Source organism: Tachysurus vachellii, chromosome 20, assembly GCF_030014155.1.
Source record: "Tachysurus vachellii isolate PV-2020 chromosome 20, HZAU_Pvac_v1, whole genome shotgun sequence".
Taxonomy (NCBI): Eukaryota; Metazoa; Chordata; class Actinopteri; order Siluriformes; family Bagridae; genus Tachysurus; species Tachysurus vachellii.
This window is the reverse complement of record NC_083479.1, coordinates 7,856,131-7,871,295: the sequence shown is the minus strand read 5'-3', so window position 1 is coordinate 7,871,295 and position 15,165 is coordinate 7,856,131. Positions and strand designations below refer to the sequence as shown.

Sequence of the window (15,165 nt, the reverse complement as noted above, 5' to 3'; positions counted from 1 at the left end):
ACAGCGGAGTGACTTGGAGAGAAGAAACCTTGTGCAGTGGAATGGCTGAGACAAAGCTTAGACTTATATCTAATTAAAATTCTGTGTCACGACCTGAAAATTGCTGTCCATCGACATTGTCCTTCTGACTGGCAGCGTTACAGAATATATTGCATTGAGAAGTGGAAGAAAATGCCAAAAATCACAGAGTTTAGAAGCTCAGAGAGACAAAACCGAAACATCTGATAGTTCTGAAGCACAATTCATACTGAGGTGGTGAATACTTCAGTGTAAATATATATTTCATTTTTAACTCATTCTGAGGACATCAAAAACACTTTTATTTTATTTCTCTAGAGTCACTTTAAAAGGAGCAGAAAAAAATTGTTTCATATTAGCAAAAATAAAAATGATCTTTGTTGGTATAAATGTTTTACTCCATGCCTATTTCATGGCTTATCTTGACAGTGATGCAGACTTGTGTATTATAGGGTTTATGACTGTTGATGGTCTCACTTTCTGTCCCTACTGATCTTTAATTGTTTCTTTTTTGCAGCCACTCGACAAAATCCGTCATGGACTTTGTGAACAGTAATGAGAACATTATATTTGTACACAACACCATCCACCTCATTTCTCAGATGGTTGATAACATCATCATCGCCTGTGGAGGGATCCTGCCTCTGCTCTCCGCTGCCACTTCACCTTCTGTAAGTGCTACCACAGCGCCACCCACAGGCCGCTTGTCTTCTGTAGACGGACAGGTCCCATCATGGGTTTGTGCCATTGAACCACTTGTAGATGGAGAGGCTGTGATATATATTATGTCCTGTGTTTCTCTGAATATGTAGTAATCTACATGTTGAGGACACAATGTTTTTGCTTGTTATTATTGGACAGGTTTCTCACTGACAGCCGCAGAACTGCATCTATATCAGTGTTTTTTTTCCTATTTTTAGTGATTCATAATAAGTTAGAAATATCAGATCATCCCTTTGTGAATGTAAGCTGTAGTATGGATATAAACTGCTCTGTTTAACTTTTTACCAGTTATTACTAATTTGTTTTCTAATAACTAATTTGTTTTACAATAATTTTTAAAGATTTTGTTCCTTTATGTTTTTGTATCTTATCCGTTCTCTCTCTCTTGTCTTTTTTCTTTCTTTTTCTCTTTTGCATGTGCAGAGTTCTAAGGTTAGTGCAAACCCTGTAAGTTTCCATTTTGTTACGCTTTTCTGATTTGTTCACTATTTGTTGTCCACTTAAATTTATCGATTTATATTTTTAACTTCATACCATTCAACTTCTTTAAGGTTATTACTTTTACTACATTTTCTCTACTAATTGCTGTGATATTTGTGAATAATGCTGTGAACAAACCAGTTGGGTGACACATTATAGTGATTTTTAAATCCGCAGAATCAGTGCAATATAAAGCATCATCTGCTTTTGGCTTGTTTTCCATCTCCATAATTTTCAGCTTCTCATTTCAAGTACATACTATCAGATTATTATAAGTGCATCAAGTGCTCAGGTAGAGTGTCCATGTCTACTGAGGTGTGTGTGTGTGTGTGTGTGTGTGTGTGTGTGTGTGTGTGTGTGTGTGTGTGTGTGTGTGTGTGTACGGTGATTGATAAAGAAGAAGCACACACTCTGCTCTCAGATTAATGGCAGTGAAGTGAAGCCTGTGCCAGGGAGCTCCTCCTCAGGGGGAGAGGTGGGTGAGCCATGTGGCAAAACACCCACAATGCACTACTGCATATTCAGCACTGCTCTTAAGACTCAGCTATTAACTATTTATTTTTTCTGTTCAGCAGCAACCTCATGTCTGTTTCTCAGAAGAACGTTGTGTTTAAAAATGACTATTTAAAAGCTTGTTTCTAATGAAGTAAAAGACTGTTGTATTCAGGGAGAGACTAATTACCCACAATTAGAAACTGAAATGTAAACACTTTCCTAGCAAACTTCACTTCATAACTAATATACAGTAATATGTCACAGTTAACCTACTGCTAGCTAGCATGCTAGGGAACCTGGATAAAGGTTTAAGCTAATGTTAGCTGGTTTGCTGGAGACCTTGGCCACTCTTGTACATAGTATCGTAGTTAGCCTCATATTAGCTAGTTTGCCTTAACCTTGGCTGCTGGCATACAGTGTTAGCTAGCTTGCTATAGATTGGATTATTTACATACATAGCCTACCTTTAGCTAATGTTGGCTAGCTACTATTGTTAAATAGCATTTCTTGGTGATTTAACTTTAGTAACACTCACTGCCTATGCCGCCTTCTTATTTTTTCAGATCTCTGTAGTGAATTTGATGAGATTTGATCATTTTTGCTGGGAAACAAAATGGCTGCCTCCCTTTCCTTTTGTATTACATATATATATATAGTCTGTGTGTATATATATATATATATATATATATATATATATATATATATATATATATATATATATATATATAATTTATAATGTAGTAATGTAATAAAAATGCATTTAGCCTACAGTTATGTTACTTATGAATAACAGAAATATTTTTTTTTTTTTTATAATAAAGTCTGTCTACATGTGTGAATTATTCAAATCACATTGAACATGAGAAAACATTCATATTTTAGTGGCTGCCATTTTGTTGCAAACCTGGCTCTTGTGGAAACATCAGTGTTTCCTGCTAATCATTATGAAAAAGTGATAGCATTTTGATAGATTTACCTAATCTCATTATTAGGATTTTTTCTGGCAGGACTTGAAGGCAGCGTTAGCTGACATAAGCTTTGTTTATTTAGCTAGCTTAGCTTAGCTTAATGTGACTAAGTACTTGCTAGTGTGGGTTACTTGTGCAAATAGATACTCCATGGCATTTTCTTAACATTTTAGCATTTTTAGAATACTGCTCTGAGTACTTTAATACTGAGAAACCTCTTAAAAACCCAGTATAGTAAAGCTGTTAGAGTTGTTACAGTGCTGAATGTGATGATGTATAAGATACCAGCACACTGCACTGCCTGTTCACTCAGAGCACTTTCACACTGTGATTTTTCTGTAATGTAATGTCTGTCCAAAGCTTTATCCAGCCTGTTCACCCACCTGCCCACCTCACTGGCACCCCACTGTGTGCGTGCGTGCGTGCGTGTGCATACATACCACTGAACATGGCTGGCCTGTCTGGCTGGTTTCTGTCATACATGTTCATTTGATTAGCAATTGATGTTTGCATGGTTGTATTGACGATATACCTGTGGTGATATTTAGAACCACTTACCTGTGTGTGGGTGTGTGTGTGTGGGTGTGTGTGCATGACAGACGGAGCTGGAAAACGTGGAGGCCACTCAGGGCATGTCGTCTGAGACGGCTGTGACGTTCCTCAGCAGGTTGATGGCCATGGTGGACGTGCTGGTGTTCGCCAGCTCCCTCAACTTCAGTGAGATTGAGGCTGAAAAGAACATGTCCTCCGGAGGCCTAATGCGGCAGTGCCTACGCCTAGGTGTGTGTGGCTGCTGAAGTGTTTTTATACTGTGCTTTAAAAAAAAAAGAAGTGACACAAACAGGAAGCAGCAAACCTTCAGCTTGTAGATCATTTTGCTCCAGTGGTGTTGCCATTATGTTAAAGTAGCTGGGTCAGTTAGAAAGTAAGGAATTGACAGTTTCACTTTTCATTTGATTTCAATCATCAATAACAATAAGATAAAAGTCTTCCTGAAGGACAAATCACACTAGTTTTTTTTTTTATTTTGTTTATCAGTGTATGGTGTTGTACAGTGTCTGACACACTATGAACAGCTACACGTCTTCACACAGTGGTGCTATCCTTGTGCAGAAATATTATTAGTTACTTTTAATAGTTATTAGCTAAACATGTAACTGCAACATTTGGTACTATAAAAGACCCAGTTCCAGTTTTCTGGTGTCACTTTGTGTAGTGTGGAAGCACAAGTGTCTAGATTTCTGACCATTTAAATTAATTTTTATATATTGGACCAAATGAAATAAATCTAAATCTACTAAATATATTGAGACTGTATTCTGTGTAAATGCTTAAAAAATATCAAAATTACGTAAGTGAAATGTAGAATCTTAAAAATATGTGCATGGATTTCAGAATTTCTCACTATTTAGTAACTCTGCAATAGACTCCACAAGTTTGTGCAAAACTTCTCGATAGATTAAATTCATCTCATCTGAACAAGGGCTACATTGGAAGAGAAAAGTCTGATCTTTGGTATTTTAAGTTTCACAATTCTATAGTCACATTTCACAATTTTGTTTTGAGTTTTAAATGAAAAACGTTTATATGTTGCTTTTCATTTGATTGAAATCTTTAAATTCTCCCTTTTTACCCTTGTGTTTAACCTGACTTGCTGTAACCTGATTTTACTGCATCCAGAAGAAACGTTCAGTTGAGGGAAAGCTGTGATTTCAAGGTGTATGTACAGAAAATATAGGCATTTTTACAGGACACCACACATATCTGATATTTTTATATGGACCAAAGAGAATTTCTGAGAACTCACTTAGAATAAAAAAAAGATGCCTAAATGCAGTCAAGCTGTGGGACGTGTTGTCTTTTTAATCCTGACTGAAAGAGACGAATGATTGCCTACAGCTTATTGCTCATATCTAACTGTCTGTTTGTCTGCTTGTTTGTCTCTATCTGGCTGTTTATGTCTCTGTCCCTCAGTGTGCTGTGTTGCTGTGAGGAACTGTCTGGAGTGTCGGCAAAGGCAGAGAGAGCGAGGCAACAAGTCGTCACTTCCTATCAGCAAGACACAAGACAACCTTCAGAGTACAGCTGCCACCAGCAAGGTGACAACCAACAAACACACACACACATCAAGAATCCAGTCTACTCTTTTTGGCTAAAAGGAAAACAAATATTTTCAGCCATTTTCAAGTGCTTTCTTCTGAGAATTGATCATTTTGTGCAGTTATGCGTGTTGGCTTCTATTGAAATTGAGCTCAGACTGTGAGTGTGTGTAAAATTTGTGTGTCTGTGTAAGACAGAGTTTAACAGTTGGCTTCCTGTTCTCTCGTGTTGTCTTTCGGCTACAGAGTGCCATAGCGAATGTCCCTCGTAACCTCTCACCTATCAAAGATCCTGACAGATTGCTGCAGGACGTGGACATCAACCGTCTGAGAGCTGTCGTCTTCAGAGATGTGGTAAGATACTCGTGTGTGTGATTGATGGACAGCTAGAGCGAAGGGATGTCAGGGTTTGATGTCTGTATCTATTCATTATATAGATTCGATCTTGTATTTATGCATCACAGAAGCTGTGGGTGTGTGTCGTTGGGGGGGGTGTATTGGGTGTATAGTGAGATGTCAGTTCACTGAATAACAGCCATTTCTAAATATATGAGTATTAAAGGTTGGGCTTGTGATTTTCAGTCATAACAATTTCATGTTATATTGGCTGATAATCTGGGAGCTGTCCCTAAGATGTCTGTTTGGAGGCATTTCTGTTTCACTTCAGGACCACCAACATTTATCCGTTTATGACATCAATGAATTAGTAATTGCATGTTAATGTAATGCAGACAAATTGAGTGAATATACCTAAATTTGTTTAGCTTGTTTGCTGCACAAACTCCTGACACGTGCCTTTAACCTTGTGTTTAAAATGTGTCTTTCTTTAGATAGGTGTGATATATGGTAACATATATTTTTTTTAATTGCGTGTGTGTGTGTGTGTAGGATGACAGTAAGCAGGCTCAGTTCCTGGCTCTGGCTGTTGTTTACTTCATTTCTGTCCTCATGGTGTCCAAATACCGGGACATCCTGGAGCCACAGCGGGAGATTGGCAGGTCCAGCAGCCTATCAGGAAGGAGCATACGACAAGAAATTAATTCCCCCACTAGCACAGGTAAAACTAAACCATTTTCCTCCTTTCTGACCACTGCACTGTCCTTCAGATAGGAAAGTGAATGTGTTACTGTTAATTAGGTGTGCATACTGTATGCAACTTTGTCTGCAGTGTGTGTTGTGTGCTTAACACCTTCTGACTCTTGATGGATGAGTGCATTATCTCTTTCTGTTGTCTGCTTGCTATAATCTTCAGTTTGATGGCTTGATTTATTATCTTTCTGTCACTCCACCTCTTTCTCTATCTGTCTTTTTCTTCTTGCTTTTTCTCACTCACTCACTCACCGAGTATAAAGTCACATGCCTGCAGGCTAGATGCATGAGGGAAACACAAATCCAAATAATCATTCGTCACTGAAGAACAGCTGCAGTTCTGGTGGCTCATAAACACTATTTAAACAAAGCAGGTTGTAGCACAGGACCAACACAGACAGTGTTTACATGCAAAAGACTTTTGTCTGTGTCCAGAAACAGTCAACTACAAAATATCCCATTTTTACCTCCATTCAACCTCGCTCTCCATTCACTCATCATCCATTATTTATCCCCAAAGGGAAATTTAGGTATATAAACACTAAGATATACGCTGCTATATTCAGGCTTGTGTTAACTGAGAGCTTAACTGGCTTTTATTATACAGATTCCAGAAATTACCTATATGCAGTTCACTGGCTGCTAGGCTGCCAGAATGTTCACTCATTTTAACCAATATATCGCATACAAATGAGAAGAAACAAAGATCTAATAACCATATGTACAATCTAAGGTCAAAAGTTTGTCAAGACCTGACCATCACACCCATCTGTGTACGTGAGTCGTCTATGTAAGATGACTTCAAATTATTACTGTAATTACACTAAACGCAGGTGGCTCAAAATTGTCAATCCAGCATACCGATGCTTCTGAGCATTCACATTTACATTTATGGCATTTAACATTTATCCTGAGCCACTTACAGAAATGCTTTAAAGTCTCTGTCAATGAATACATCCTGAATACATCATGGACAAAGACTACCATCAGTCTGAAAACTCATGGAAACCTTCATTTAAAGCACGGGTTTGAGTGCTAATTGAAGTATATCAGTTAAATGTAGGTCTTTAGACTTCATCCAAAAACAGCCAGTGACTCAACTGCTTGGATAACAAAAGGAGGTTTGGTTCACCACCTAGGTGTAGAACAGAAAGAGCCAGGTATAGGCAAGGTTGGAGTGGAAGAACTTGAGTGTCCTGCGCAGAGCCCTGAGCTCAAGTCCACTGAACACCTTTGGGATAAACTGGAGCACAGGCTCCTCACCCAACATCATTACCTTATGCGCTGTAGCTGAATGAGTAAATCCCTACAGCTAACTCTAAAATCTAGCGGAAAGGCTTCCTAGAAGAGTGGATGTTATTATAACAGCAACAGGGTTTAAAGTTTATCTGGAATTGGATGTTTAAATATGCTCATGTGGGTGTGATCAAGTTAAAGTGAAAACCTTTGACCATACATACTTTTGGGCCTTTGAGCAAGGCTCTTAACCGTCTCTGCTCCAGGGGTTCTGTAGGGGTCCCTGCTCAGACCCCAATCTTTAAATCTGGGATATCGGAAGAAAAGTATTCCACTGTGCTGTATTGTAATGTGTTGCAATAATAAAGACTTTCTTCTTCTTCATTTATGCCATTTAGAAGACACCCTTATCCAGAGTAACTTTTTTTATACAACTGAACAATCAAGGGTTAAGGGCCTTGCTCAGGTGCCCAGCAGTGGTAGATTGGTGGACCTGGAGTTCAAACTCACAATCTTCCAATTGGTAGACCACCACCTTAAACACTAGGCTTCCACATACCAACATTTTTCTACACTGTATATTAAGTATATTGAAGTTCTTGGTTTTGATTAGAAGTTTGTATTAAACATATTCTCAGTCTTTACATATTTGTTTAAATTTACAGATTGGATTCTAACAACATTAATTAGCAGCCAGTCTACTGTACTAAAGAGTACTTCTCTTCTCAAAGAGTACTACTACTTTGCAGTCACAGTAGAGAAACCTATTAAAAGAGAAACATCCTAATTGAAGAAAGCCAAATTTATTGCATGGTAATCTAGAACCAAATGTTATGGCTAGCACCGGTCATGTCATTTCGTTATGTTTTATCTATGAATTTAAAATAGTCCTAAAATATTTTGGTAGGATTTTTAAAAAAGTGCAAGGCATTATGCGGAATCTTGTAAATAATTCAAAGGAATGCAATATATTCAGAATACGTGTATATGTGATGTGTTAATGAAAAGAAAGTTAGAGCAGGAGAAAGAATGATGTGTGAATAGTATAAGAATAATATATTATAAATATATAATAAATATATCTTTTATAAAAAATGAAAAAAATAAAATGCCCATTTACAGTGGCTGTTTTTATGCTGTAAAATTCTTTAACTTATTGATATACTTTTAACTTCATGTGTTTTTTGGTACAGAAAACCCCTCCTCGTTCTCAGACAGCAGCCGAATTGAGCGCCCACTGGAGGATTTGCCCCTGGAGTCCTCGCTGCCCCACACTGACTCGGGCATTGGGGACGAGCCAGTTGGTGGCACCCTTAATGGCTCTGACCTGGGAATTGTAGTGTCGGGTGTGGGTGGAGGTCCAGACGCCATGAGTGAGCTCCTGTGCACACTTTCAGCAGAAGTACGCAAGTCACATGAGTCTCTGCTTGAGTCTCCGCTCGCTGCTGACACACTCAAGCCGGCCACTTCTATATCCAGCATCAGCCAGGCCAACAAGGGCATCAATGTTAAGGAGATCCTCAAGAGCTTGGTGGCAGCACCAGTGGAAGCCACTGAGACGGGTCCTGAACCGCAGCCTTACCATCCTGACCCGGCGCTGAAGAGAGAAGCAGCCGCCATGCTGCCCATGCAGTTTCATTCGTTCGACAGGTGAGGAAACACAAACAGCATCAGGTCTTTTATTTATGCCTTATGCCATGTTTGCTAACCATGTCCATGTTATACCATGGTTACCGTATATACCTTATACGGGCTAAACACATGAAGAAAAGATGGAGGGTACTCTCGGGTCAGAGGCCCAGTAGGTGGTAAAGACCTGTTCAGAATGCCTTTTGCTTTAGCCCCATTGGCTTCAAGTGTGATTTTGTTTTAATTAAGAAAAACGGTAACTAACACAAATACAAATCTATTTCTAAAGCTGTATCCTCGGGGCAAAGGTCGTCAAGCGGTTAAGGCTGTGGGTTGTTGTATGGAGGGTCAAGGTTTGAGCCCCAGCTTGAGTAAGATTCCACTGTTGGGCCCCTGAGCAAGGCCCTTAACTTTCTTGGGTCCATGGCTGACCCTGTGCTCTGACCCCAACCTCCAAAGTTGGGATATGCAAGTAAAGAATTTCACTGTGCCGTAATGTATATGTGACAAAAATAAAGGTTTCTGCTTTTGTCATAATATCAATATGTGACTTAACTTGCTGTCCTGAAATATGGCTTAACCACGATACATGCTTTAAATACGTTACTCTGCCACTTCAGACTGATGTCAGCACTTCCTTTATGGCAGCAATTTCCCTGTATTTCAAAAATGTATTTTATAGCTGTTTCTGATTAAGAGCACACAGTATATTGATTTCCAGTGTGACCTACTGCTGTACAATGTACTTGGCCTTTTGTAGGCTGTAGATGATTCAGAACATTAATCTGCTTCTTTTCTCTATGATTAAGAAGACATAATAAATAAAAAATGTTCTAGAGTATACAGTACATCTTTTATGAGGTCCTTAAATGTGAATAATTGATATTGAAAAGTTAATAATTTACAGAAAGGTCCATTTTCCTCATCTGGTTTTTAGTCCTGTTGCACAGCCTCCTGATGGAGGCTGACCTGTATAGTGGACAAGGATAGCTATTGATATTAATCTTTTTTTTTTCTAGCTACACTTTGTGATTGACAAACAAACTGCTGTTCAGTTTCAAAGCTAAGTCCTAACATTGTTTTCTAGGAAAAGGAGATTTGTTGATTCTTTATTTTTCCATCTGAGATACCTCCTGACAGGCTGACAGATTGTGTCAGCAGGTGACAGTAAACCCAATCCAAATGATCTCATATAGAGAAACGTGTGTAAATGTGTTGACTCGCAGGAGCGTTGTCGTACCAGTGAAGAAACCTCCACCTGGCAGTCTGGCAGTGAACACAGTGGGCACACCCACCAGCAGTGCCATTCCCTCCTCTGGCAGCACACCTAACATCTTTGCTGCGGCCAGTGCCACGCCTAAGAGCATGATCAATACAACAGGTACTACACACACACACACAGCATAAGATCTCAGAGGCCTAGGGCCTGATAGACTGTGGAGGCCACAAGTAGAACTTTTATTAGTAGTGTTTTGTTTTTGGACTCTTTTTAATAAGAGTTAAAAATGTATCAGGTATTTTAGTTTTATTGGCCTCTAGATATCCAATAACCTTACATTTACATTCATGGCCTTTGGTAGACACCGACATCCAGAACGACTTACAGAAGTGCTTTAAAATCTCTTTCAGTGTCTCTTTATTCATTTCCACTTACATGTATAGCAATGATACGAGTTCAAATCCCAGCACCAGCTATTATCACTGGGCCCTTGAACAAATTTGCTCCAATTTGCTCAATCAGACTGTTTGCTTCTTGCTGCATTTTCTCAGTGGTTGTTATAGTAACAGTGCAAACACGTATAATCCGAGTAGTGTGTGGCAGACAAAAGTCAGCTAGATATTTCAATACTAACACCGAAATTCTGCTGCCGATTATGCTGCATAAGGCGGCGTCAAGTCCTGGTTCTAAGTCTATTTAAACTGACTGAAAGAAAGCAGGCCGTAAGTGAAGTATGCAGCTTAATATACAGGTTACATTTGGAAGTATATAATGCAGTTAAATGTCTAAGGTACTAATGTACAATAAGAGCTGTAGAGAACTCAAAATAAGGTATTAAATACTCTTGGGGTGTTTTGGTATAAATGAATGTAATATTTTAGGTCTTTTCAGAATATCCTGAGCCTCAAGGTGTGAAGGTTGTAGTAATATGTGCTACACGACTAGAGATGTTAGCATCATGTAGGTACTGTTTGAATGGTGAGGATTGTGATGATGATGCTATAGCCATGTGTCAGTATTAGACTAATCCAGTGTGTCCTGCAGGTGCTACAGACTCTGCCTCATCTTCCTCTGCCTCATCCTCCAGTTTTGTGAATGGTGCCACCAGTAAAAACCTGCCTGCTGTGCAGACTGTAGCGCCCATGCCCGAGGACACAGTGGAGAACATGAGGTACGCCTCCCTGTTCATCTCTGCACAACTCCACTCCTCTCCATCCTCTTCTTGCTTTAACACGTCTTTACCTTTTCTTGCTTTCCTGTTTTCTGCACATTTGAGTCACTCTCTTTCTCACCACACCACACACACACACGTTCCCTCTGCTTGACCTGTCTGTTCTGCTGGCTTTATCTTCTGCTGTTGCTCTTTTTGGATCCATATCTCAAACCTTTTGTCTGTTTCTGATTCACGCTTCATGTCCGCCTCTTTATGCAGGCACATTCTGATGAAAGAAAGTCTGATGCTTTTGTTGTGTGTGTTTGAAAGACAAAAAGCTGTCAGACATTGTGGGCGTGTTGAGATTTTCTGCAAAGTCTAGCAGTTTGTTCTATCCTCCACTAGGTGGCGGACTTAACTGCACCTCCACAACTTTTGTGTCTGTGTGTGTGTCAGATAGATAGATAGATAGATAGATAGATAGATAGATAGATAGATAGATAGATAGATAGAAGGACAGACGGATAGATAGATAGAAGGACAGACGGATAGATAGATAGACAGACGGACGGACAGTCAGACAGACAGTCAGACAGACAGACAGTCAGACAGACAGATGTTTGGATAGATAGATAGATAGATAGATAGATAGATAGATAGATAGATAGATAGATGTTTGTATAGATAGATAGATAGATAGATAGATAGATAGATAGATAGATAGATAGATGTTTGTAAAGATAGACAGACATATAGACAGAGATTCTGTTAATGTTGGTAAGAAACTGTCATGCATGTTGTGTGTTTATCTTCTAGCATAAAGTATCCTCTCCTAGCCTTTAATTTATTCATTTATTATGAGCATATATTTTGTCTTGTCTAATGATGTGCAACCCTACATAAGGTAGAAGTCTGAATCGTCCTGTCTGATTAACCCTTTACTGACTGAGAAAAAGCAAGCAGAGCTCATTACCCCCGTTTTAATACATAGTGTCTAACAAATATATAGTGCCTGTAATTGCTGTGTGTTTGTGCCCGTTTGTATTGCAGTGCCTTTTGTGAGGTGGACCCATGTCCACTGCGAAGTGGCTTGACCCCTGCAGAGCTCAAATCCTTTAGCTCACTGGCAGGATTCCACACAGCCCCCAGAGATGAGGGACAGTTTCTTAGGCAAGGAAGCATCGACAACAACCCAACCTAACAGCTTCCACTTTCCTTCTCATTTTTTCATTCTCTTATCCTCCTTCTCTCTTATTCTCTCTCTCATACAGTGAACTCAAAGCTTCAATACCCAGAACTGTTTAAGATTGTAGATGATTCTAAATTGCAGACTGCATATTAATTTGATAATACGATAGAAAAAGATTCAAATTAGGTTTCTTTTATTACTTATTAGAATCCTTCAGTGTTCGCAGTAAAGCTCTTGTACAGGTACAGTTTTATTCCACAAAATACAAACAATAGAAATGGATCCTCTGTGTTACAGCAGTAATTAACCAGATCATTGTTGCTCTTGACGCATGCCAGACTTGAAGCATCTGCTTGAGACTCTGGTGCATTGCATCACTAAACACTGCTTAGAAGTATTTAGGTTTAAAATGAGATGGTGTTTGATGACGTTTTACTGAAGCTCACGTCTAACTGCTTAAATTTAATCCTGTAAGATGGAATGAACTTTTTTGTTCTTTTTGCAGTGTTTAAAATGTTTCCATTTGTTTTCCCACTGAGCCCAAGTGTGTACACAGAAACGTCAAGATCCATTCAGTTACCGCTGAAGCTTGTGGACAGAAAACTGTACAAGAGACAAGTCACTCTCTGTGAGCTGAGAAAAATCTTCAGAGTTCTCTTACATATCTACAGAGCCTTGCATAAATATTCAGCCCCCCCTTGAACCTTACCATCATTTAAATTGTTGAAATTTATTTAATTGAGATTTTTGAGAGAGATGTTAACAAAGTATCTCCCAAAATGTTTTTTCATTGCGAAATTATTTGGTTTATTAATTTTACAAAAATTCGGCTGAGAGTCTTTTTGATGCGTCCATTAACTGAACATATGCATCTGAATGCATTTTTAAGTTTATTTTAGGTTGTAGCATTACAAAATGTAGAAAATTATGAAGAGAGGGAATATTGATGTAGGATGCTGTATGTTCATAAAACTAGTATTTCTATTGGGAGAGGAATTAATTTGAGTTAAAGTTAAAATGGTAATAATATATTACTTGAGATATAAGAATTATCACAATATCTGCTACTGAATCAGTGAGTGCTGGTGTCTGTGACATGCAGCATCTTTTTACATCCAAGTCCAATTTTTGTTTTATATTTAAAATATTTGGTAAAAATAACAACAGTTCTTGGTAATTGCTGCACACTACTGTATACTCTCGCACCACTTCCTTCTGCTCTGCACTTTCTCTGTCCTGATGCTCTTGTGTGTCAGGGAGGTGGATGCTGACGGTGCAGTGCTTCACTGTACTGCCCTGCTTCTCTCATCTCTGACTCAGTTCCACTCTACAGTCCAGTCCAAAACAACTGTACATCCAGCACTCAACCAGTTCCTCTCAGCTCTGGAGAACATGTTCATGTAGAGTGCAGGTGTGCACAACTCCAGTCCAACACAATATGGTGATTGAATCTGGTAATGGAGCGGTGGTTAAGTGAATGCCTGTGTTTGTCTAAGGTAATCACTTGACCCTCCAGGACTGGAACTGTGCACACCTGAAGTAGAAAAAAAAAGATTTTATTTGCTTGTTTGTTTCGTTACACACATAGGCTTTCCATACTAACTAGATGTTTGTTTAACTCAAAAGTGGGACTGGATTATGTCTTTTATTCACTTCCTGTATTGCTTCCTGCTTTACAGCAATGACCAATAATGTGCTCAGTAGGAATGCTCAATACCCTTGATGCTACTGACCCTTTCCTTCAGCCCCTCAAGCTCCTGAACCTAGTGTTGTGTGTGTCCAGGTGCTGTAGCTTTAGCCTTAGCATAGCCAAGCTCATAGGGGTGTGGGCACTGTTCGAGTATAGTTATTGAAATATATTCTGTGCAGAAATTACCTGCCCATTTAAATAAACCGATTAGGATACTTCCTGCACAGAGAAGGTATTTCAATAAAACTCATATTTGCGTGTGAAACCTTTGCCTCTTCTTGGTAAAAAAAAAACAAACAAAAAAAAAAAACCCAAGTCTTGTATTTATAAGCAGCATTAACACTACACCGACTCACTAACTCTCATTCTAACCAAACAGTAACAAACGGTGTTTGTTGTAGTTCATAAACCATACAGTAGCATCCAAAACTCTGGGTCCACTCCCAAATGCTGTTTTGCTTTCTTATATGCAATGGAATAATAAAGAATAAGACAAGTCTGAAGAATCAACCACAACTAAATGCCCTCAATCTAAATGTCCTCTTTAACAAAAGCAGTTGCTGTCAAGTAAATTCTCTGTTAGGCCAATGCTGCTCAACCCTGCTGATTTTCCTGCCATGCCAGTTTTTCTTGATTTACAATACAGCTATTACCCAAGTTATGAAGTAAATGCCATAATAACTAGAAAATATCACAAATTGAACCATAACCTAAGCCTAACATGGAGTCTTAAAGAAACTACTGTACAACGTCCTTTGTTCTGAAAATCTCCCCTATGTCAGAAAACTTAGAAAGCACTGAAGACTTGGACAAATCCACCAAATAAACTGTTACACGTCATTGTGGAAGTTTTTACTATAAAAAACAATAACCTATTCAAATAAGAGAATTGGGGGGGAAAACCATAAACAGCTTGAACACCTTCTGAACTAAACATGCAACAGTGGTGTGGTATAAACACTGTGACGGTTCTCAGGATTAAAATGTGTGGTTGATAGCCAGAGGAACACAATTACAGTGCTGAATCATATGCGTATGTTGTGTTCTTGGTTAGTTAAGATCTTGGAATTATTAGGGTCTCTATAACATTTTGGCAAAAGGATGCATATATATATATAGAGTCTCAAATCTTTGGGTCTCCAGATCTTAAAATGAAAGAACTGTAAGAATGAAAGTC

The 15,165-nt window shown here is 38.8% G+C and overlaps 1 protein-coding gene across 4 annotated transcripts in view; it reads left to right on the top strand.

Moving 5' to 3' along the window:
* nbeaa (neurobeachin a) overlaps positions 1-15,165 on the top strand; it is a 166,142-nt gene that overhangs the window by 128,210 nt on the left and 22,767 nt on the right. The window contains exons 24-34 of one of the 4 annotated variants that reach the window (XM_060895649.1): positions 536-689; positions 1,165-1,188; positions 1,622-1,696; positions 3,284-3,464; positions 4,659-4,783; positions 5,030-5,137; positions 5,672-5,840; positions 8,302-8,758; positions 9,964-10,118; positions 11,001-11,127; positions 12,160-12,279. In XM_060895649.1, the coding sequence (XP_060751632.1) occupies positions 536-689; positions 1,165-1,188; positions 1,622-1,696; positions 3,284-3,464; positions 4,659-4,783; positions 5,030-5,137; positions 5,672-5,840; positions 8,302-8,758; positions 9,964-10,118; positions 11,001-11,127; positions 12,160-12,279 (1,695 nt within the window). Of the gene's footprint in view, positions 1-535; positions 690-1,164; positions 1,189-1,618; positions 1,697-3,283; positions 3,465-4,658; positions 4,784-5,029; positions 5,138-5,671; positions 5,841-8,301; positions 8,759-9,963; positions 10,119-11,000; positions 11,128-12,159; positions 12,280-15,165 lie in introns of all 4 variants that reach the window. The other 3 variants (XM_060895650.1, XM_060895651.1, XM_060895652.1) reach the window with 3 other exon arrangements.